Genomic DNA, 7,951 nt, shown 5'->3' with positions numbered 1-7,951 from the left:
TTTTTTTTTTTTTTTTTTTTTTTATACCGGGGATTGAACTTGGGTCCTTGCGCTTGCAAGGCAGGCCACCGAACCGCTGAGCTAAATCCCCGGCCCGCATGGATGTTTTTAGAATAAATAAATCCTGTTTCTATTCCAGAGATGAATTACTCTTTTCTTGAAGTTTCAGAAAATGATCAGAGCTTTGAGGTGACCATGACCGCAACCACGGAAGTGGCAGATGATGAGATTTCTGAGGGAACTGTGACACAGATCCAGGTACAGTACACATTCTTACCAGCCTATAGAAGGAGACCTTCACACACAGTTAAATAATGAAATTATGAGAATGTGCTTTGACAGAATAGCAGCTGTGCGATGGAGATGAGACGCATCACTACATTCTGACTTCCAGTCCCCACACAGCAATGTCAGATGTAAACAGAGGTGGACTTGCATACGCATTCCCTGTGGAGTGGTCCATGTCTGTTGGAACCACAGGTTGTGGCTCATGTGGTCCTTTAGCAGCAGCCATAGTAATACTCTCCCTTTGGTGCTTGGAGGATGAAAAAGTAGCTTGTAATCAAGCCTTACTATTTCCTTGCCAACTTCTTTAGTTTTTTTTATGAACCCTTACTGAGTTAACTTCTGCCCAAAGTTATCAGTTCTCTGTTCTCTTAGGTAGTCTGAAGTTTAGATCTGTATTATTTATAAGTTTTATCTCTGCCAGATATTGCCTCTCCTTTTTAGTAGCTTATCTTTTCACTTCATCTCATCATGTTGTAAAGTATTTGGTGAGGTATTTTTGAAGTAGGGCTGTTACAGAATTTTTTTAAGTCATCACAACGACTATTTAAGAAATATAATCATTTCCAGCTGGTACAGAGCACATAAAGACTAAGGACATCTCACATGTGTGCACTGAGAACCTTTACAACAATAAACCTCAGAGTAGTTCCAAAGTCAGTTTCCGGAGCACTGAGTCTCACATGTGAGTCACACAGCCTGTTATAAGATTGGGCGGTGGCAGTATGGTCCTGAGTTATAATTTCTGATCTTTTGCCTGATGCCAAAGAGTAAATTAGGACTTCATGTTTAGCTTCTTGGCTTGTTAACCATTTTAGTGATAAAGAACTTTGAACCACGTGTAATGTTTGTTTAATAAGATTCACATTAGATTGTGTATTGAACATTAGCAAAGTTTAAACATTTCAAAAAAGTCTGCTTCTTACTGTGTTTTTGTCATAAAGTAAGTGAAGCCTTTTGACATAATTTTGTAGTTAATGCACTATAACTCATTCCAGTCATGAGATTAGCTTGGAAAATAATGTGGAGCTATATAAAGTCTCGGTATATTCCATGCTTTGTGGTTTTAAGAGGTCTTGAGTGGATTGAATATTTGTTTTTAGATTTCTAAGCTCTGTATATGTTATAGACATAAACTCCTGAAACTAATTCTTGTATATTTCAGCAGTAACATATTAAATCCTAAGTTTAAGATTTATATATAAAATAGTGAAAAATATATATAAAAAGTGAAGACTATAAAAGTGAATAGTGGAAAATATTGTCAGCGTATTCTCTGTACTCTATGTAATAGGTATCCTTAAACACACCTGAGTGTCCTTTCCACCCAATAAACTCATTTGTTGCCCACAGTGTTGAATATATTGCATGTCTGATATCTGAATTATCTGCTACCTGTCTACTGTGGTGTGAGTAGTAATTGTAACCCCTTGTCAGGCAATTGAGGCTGAAGATATTAAGTACCCAAAGGCAATGGTTAATCCCTAAGGTTCATGGAATGGCCTCTGCTATATATTTAGACACACTTTGGAAAACAGTGATTTGATTCTTTTAACCATCCAGTGAATTTCGTATAGCATCTAGGAGTAGTTTGTACCTTATAGCTTAAGCTTGTGTGTATTAGAGCATGGTCTCCTGATAGTTCTTTGACTCATCCTTGACAAATGTAACTCTTAAATCACATCTTTAAAAAAACTGTCATTGACAGAATTCAGGGAACCTTAAGACATCATCTAGTCTGTCTCAATTCTTTATAAAAGCTTGAATCTTTAAAAAGCAAAATCTAAAACAAATACAGGCATATAGGACTATAAAACTTTCTAGAGTTGTTCCAGTGATTTCTAGTTGAACTTAAAAACACTTTCATAAATATAGTGTATTGTCCCCAGATAAAAAAATATAATAGCAGCAGTAGAGAATGTTTCTTCTCCTGGGCATAAGTTGTTCACTGACAGCGTATCCCTTCCGACGTAAGATGGATTCCAGTTCTTCAGATTAGAAGTACCATGCCTGCTTAATTAGCACGCAGTCCAATCTCTTAGGACTCGCCTCCGACCAGTGACAGAACTTAGCACTGCACTGCATTCAGACAGACAGGTGATTGAATGGACTGAAGGGGAAGCTCTTCTTATACCCTGGTCCGCCTGGATTAGGCTTGCACCTGTCATGGTAGCACCATTGTGAAGGCTGCCTCATTTGAACTACTGGTCCTATTAGACAAGGCCAACTCTACTGTTAAGGGTAGCTTTGTCCTGCAGAACTTGTTAGACTAAGTATGTCTAGTTGAAAATGCATCCAGTGACGATTGTGCAAAAGATGGCTGAAGCTTAACTAATGAGCATGAGTAACAGAGTTGTGTGAGAGGAAGAGAACGTTAGTAAGACTGTGAAGCAGCTCTAGAAATGGGTTAAAACAAAGCTATCAATAGGAAATAAGCACACAGGAGCTCTGTAGTTAGGTCTTGTGGCCTGTAAATCCTTTAAATTTGACAAGAAATTACAGTTAACTATGTCTATTTAGGTAGCAGACTACCTGTGAGGACAGTAACCAGTTGTAATACCCAGCCCTAGTATTTTCATTTCCTGTTTGGAACTGATCACAGCTATATGTATAAGCTCATTCTACAAAGATCCACAAATGGTTTTGGGATATCCAGTACTGATTTAAATACGTGATTCAAGGTTGCTTGACATTATTAAAAAAGGAAGCCACTAGTATAGTTACTTGCTTAATAAGGGTCCTGTTGTGTTAACGCCAACAGTATTGTCCTTATGCTGCTGAATTAAAAGCAAGGAATGTTTTACTGTATCTAAAAAAGTGGATTCCATACGATTATATTAGTTTTACTAGGCCTAGCATTTATAAACAAAGATGGATCATACTGAGTGTTAATTTTTTTTATACTTATTTAAGATTTTACAGAATGAACAACTAGATGAAATCTCTCCCTTGGGTAATGAGGAAGTTTCAGCAGTTAGTCAAGCATGGTTTACAACTAAAGAAGATAAGGATTCTCTAACTAACAAAGGTAAGGTACACTACGAAATACATTGCTCAGCTAGAAAAATAGAAGTAAAAGGGTCTCATAAAGTTCTGTGTTGAGCCTTCATCACTGTGCTTAAGTAGGTACAATCATTATGTAAACTTCGCCCTGAATGACTTTGAACTGAGCCCAGAAACTAACATTTGTTATTATTTTTTTCTTTCTGATAACAAAATAGATTTTGTTTTTTAAATTTGGAGCAAATAACCAGGTGTGGTGGCACACATCTGTGATTCTAGTGCTCTGGCTGCTGAGGCAGGAGGATCTAAAGTTCCAGCCCAGCTTGGGCAGCTCAGCAACTCAGGGAGCCCCCTGTCTCAGAAGAGTAAAGGGTGGGAGATAGGAATCAGTGCCACAACTCCGGGTTCAGTCCTCAGTACCCCAGAAAGAAAGGGAGGGAAGGGAGTTGAGCAGAGGCAGAGAGATGGGGTTTAACAGACTATGCAGTTATGGCTGAAGAGAGCAAGAAGTCAGGCCTTCTCAGGATCTGCTAATTCAGTCTGAAGAGCAACTTGTGGAAGCTTCAGGTAGCTGTGTACATTGTGGTGCTGCTGCGCTGGCGAGGAGCTGAGAGGCTGCTGCAAAACAGCATGGGGTAGACAGGCTGCCTGCAAGCAAGGGCACAGAGGTGACCACACTGATTGTCTCAGGAAATAGCTGGGAATACATTACTCACTCGGTGTCTATTGTCTTGTTTATCTTTCCCTAGAATCTTTTATACATGCTCTTTTGCCTTGAAACGTTCTTTTTTAAAATTTGTTTTGAGACAAGGTTTCACTGAGTTGCCCAATCTGACCTTGAATTTGCAGTCTTGCCTCAACCTCCTCCCAAGTAGCTAGAAATATAGCCATGTGCTACCATTCCCAGCCAGAACTTAACTTTTTTACTGGAGAAATTTTTCAAAATGTTTTTAGTATAATTAGCTTTTTGTGTATTTATAACTCTGTTGTTAACAGTTTTATATTTCTGAAAAGATAAAAGAAGGTAGTATGTCTACTTAAAAACCAGAGGTTGCAGAATCACTATTACCTGGGAATTTTTCCTATTTCAGATGGATGAGAAGTTAAATTAGCTACATTGTATTCCAACTGATAATCACAAAGCAAATCTTTAGTATGTTATTCTTGCGATGTAACATTTTTTATAACATTCCTTGTTTTCTTTTAAAGGACATAAATGGAAGCAGGGGATGTGGTCTAAGGAAGAAATTGATATTTTGATGAACAATATTGAACGCTATCTAAAGGTACCTGTGATATATTTTTATTTTTCACTAATTTGTTTACTGCTAGTTGCAAAATACCCAAGCAGTTTTATATGTACTTATTCAGAGCTCTACTAATACGTTTTGGTTTAATAATCCTAAAGTATAATATAGTTATAGTTGCCTCTCAATATCTTTTGCTTTGTTGTCTTTTCAAGCAGGCTGTAAATTAGTTTAATTTACATTATATAAAACCTAGGGTGTCAGGCATAGTTGCACACACCTGCAGTCCTAGCACTCAGCAGGCTGGGGCAGAAGGATTGCAAGTTTGAGGCCAGCCTGGGCTACATAGTGTGTTCAAGGCCAGCCTGAACTACGTAGCAAGACCCTGGCTCAAAAAATGAATAAAGCCCAAGGTATGCATGTTCTTTGAATTTATATCGTATGAGTTCTTCTGTAGAAAGGTTTTAGTTCATATTCACATTCAGGCTTCTTTCTTGCTAGCTTTGTTCTCTTATTAAAATGCTTTGAACACAGTATTTTGAGGCACTAGAGACAAGAATTTCCTTAACATGTGATGTTTGCTTTTGCAAAGCTCATAGTCCACTTGGGAAAACTGAAAACAGGTGAAGAATGAAACAAGGCTTTTTGCCTGTAAGTTGCACTGTGGAGTCAGAGAAGGAAGAGTGTGTTCTTGGGCTTGGAACAGTTAGGGCGATTTTTAGAAGAACAAGAGTTGAGCTGAGTCCTTGTCTTTACTAATAAATGAGGGTTCTTCCACCAGATTTATTGTCTGAAGAGAAACAAAAATAGCAAACATTGAAAATATATTCAGAAATATATTAAAAGTTGTCCACCCATCACAAACACTTTAGTTAAAACTGAAAAATGCTATGGTTTTAGGTAAGATGGTAGAAAACAGCCATGCTAGATTTGGGGAGTTAAGATGGTCTGTTGACTAGGAACTGCATGATCAAGGACTTAGTAAAATTTTTACTGTGAAGTTTCACACATTCAGAAATATCTAAAATGCATAACCATGTAATTTTACTTTTACCTGGTTTTGAAATTTATGTAACTTAAAATACCCAGGTTCATTCTCAGAATATTGTGAAGTTGCTTCTTTTGCTCATTGTTTTGATTTGGTATTTGTTGATTTGTTTAGCTTTATTTCATTATGCAAAAATATGTTACTGATTCCATAGTTAGTGGCTACTTACATGTTCTTTATAGTTTTTTCACAAGTATTTTCTTAATGGTATTTCGTTATAGTTTTAATTAATATTACTCTGGTAATATTTTTATTGGTATACGTTTGCAATACATAATAATTAGAAATATCATTTTTATATGCTTACTTGGCCATTTGTGTTTCTTCTTTGAAATTCCTCTTTTTGTCTTTTACTTGTTTTCTTATGAAGTTCTCTTTTTCATTTGACCTACTTAATGTATGTTGTATACTAAGTTTATTGCCTATTTTTATTATAGACATCTTGCCCCTAATTTACTGATTTCCCAGTTTCAATATCAAGTTTATCATCTTTTTTACTTTATTTTGTGTCCTTGTTTAAGAAATCTCCCATGTGAAAGCCATGAAGATATTCTCATGTATTATAAAAGTTTTATAACTTTTCATGCTTTGTAACTTTCCAGCCTTTCATGCTAATTTTTTCACTTAACAAATGTTAGGGCTTCTGTGTCTTGCCTTTTTCTACATTGATTACCACATCCCGGCCTTGCTGTGATGGTCAGTCCTTTTTTTAGTCTACCTTACATAATTTTTATTGGGATTACATTGAATCTGTGTATCAGTTTGGAGGAATTAACACCTTTACTGTATTTTTTCTCTTCCTATTGAAGTATATGGTATAACTCTCCATTTTAGTCAGTTTCTCTTTAATGTTCTACCAAATTTACATTTCCCATAAAACACCTTCATAATACGCCTAAAATTTAATCATGGTACTTTTAATTTTGTTGCTGTTGTAAATGAGAACTTGTAAAGCTATTTTATAAGTTTTTTATAGAAATGTAAATGCTGATATCCTGTGTTGATTTTTGTATCTCACATCCTTTCTAAAATGCCTTTTTTTAGTCATTTTTTATAGATTATCAGGTTTCTACATATATTACATTATCTTCATATGATTCTTTCCAGTCTTTATTTTTATTTTTGTCATTTATTAGATTAGCAGCATATTCTAATTGGTTAAATTTTCTCATATATGAATATTGAATTCTGTGGATACTTTTTCCACATTTATTGAGATTTTACACTTTTTTGATGTAATTAATTCATTAATAATTTTTCTGAATTTGACACAAACTTTTATTCCTGGGATAAAGTCAGTTTTTGTACTGATGTGTAACTTTTGTGTATTGCTGAGTTTGATGTGTTGTAAAACAGTAGGAGTTGGGGGTCTATGTTAATGAATGCACATGGCCTGAAAATTATTTTCTGTGACTGCCTTGCTCTGGCTTTGCTGCTGAGCTTGTGCTGGCCCGATACAGTGACCAACAAGGTATTCCCAATTTCTTTTTATCTGAAAATAGTTTCACATCAGAGTTCGGTGTCTCTTGGCTCTTTGGTAGAATTGAATCTGTGATGTCATTAGGCCTGGTGTTTTTGCTGTGGGAAGATGAATTAATGAGTGATTAAACTTTCTTTTCTTGGTCTGTGGCTATTTGATTTTCTATCTTTACACTGAGCTTTGATAAGTTGACTTTTTCTGGGAATTGATTCATTTTCTTTGTTTAAATGTATTATAAATTTGTTCTTAATGTTATTTTATTTTGTAATCTCAATAGTGTCTGTATTTAGACTCCATTGTTTATTCCTATTGTTTTTCTTTTTTTTAAAATGTTGTCAGAAGTTTATCATTTGAATTTTAATCTTAATGTATCTTTTGAAAGAACCAATTTCTTGATTCATTTACCCTTTCAGTACTTTAATTACCAACTCAGTTAATTTTGCTCTTATGATTTTCTTCTTTCTTTAGTTTTTCATGGTTTTAGAAGGAAATAACAAATTGAATTTAATATGATTTGGTTTCGGAGCCTTCAAGTGTCATTTTTAACTTTATACTTGACTTTATTAACAGTATTTTTTTTTTTGTTAAGTGTAATTGGTTACCTTTAACATTAAAACAAGTTATCCAGATGCATTTTATCAGAAATCCCTAAATCAAAGAAATGTAACCCATTTAGGCACGCGGAATAAAAGATGCTACCGAAATCATCTTTGAGATGTCAAAAGACGAAAGAAAAGATTTCTACAGGACTATAGCATGGGGTTTGAACCGGCCTTTGTTTGCAGTTTATAGAAGAGTGCTTCGCATGTATGATGACAGAAACCATGTGGGAAAGTATGAAAACTTGTAATGCTGCATGTTTTCATTCATTAGGGGAAATTTACAGAA

General features: G+C 35.3%; 1 protein-coding gene across 3 annotated transcripts in view; it reads left to right on the top strand.

Annotated features, from left to right (window-relative positions):
- Positions 1-7,951, top strand: part of Dmtf1 (cyclin D binding myb like transcription factor 1) — a 36,811-nt gene that overhangs the window by 13,261 nt on the left and 15,599 nt on the right. For all 3 annotated transcript variants that reach the window (XM_010636556.3, XM_010636548.3, XM_010636562.3), the window contains exons 5-8: positions 164-258; positions 3,199-3,313; positions 4,498-4,574; positions 7,740-7,897. In XM_010636556.3, coding sequence (XP_010634858.1) covers positions 164-258; positions 3,199-3,313; positions 4,498-4,574; positions 7,740-7,897 — 445 coding nt within the window. The remainder of the gene's footprint in view (positions 1-163; positions 259-3,198; positions 3,314-4,497; positions 4,575-7,739; positions 7,898-7,951) is intronic.

Source organism: Fukomys damarensis, unplaced genomic scaffold, assembly GCF_012274545.1.
Source record: "Fukomys damarensis isolate Sample0158 unplaced genomic scaffold, DMR_v1.0_HiC HiC_scaffold_4, whole genome shotgun sequence".
NCBI lineage: Eukaryota > Metazoa > Chordata > Mammalia > Rodentia > Bathyergidae > Fukomys > Fukomys damarensis.
The sequence above is the reverse complement of the archived record's forward strand: the minus strand, read 5'-3'. Positions and strand labels throughout refer to the sequence as shown.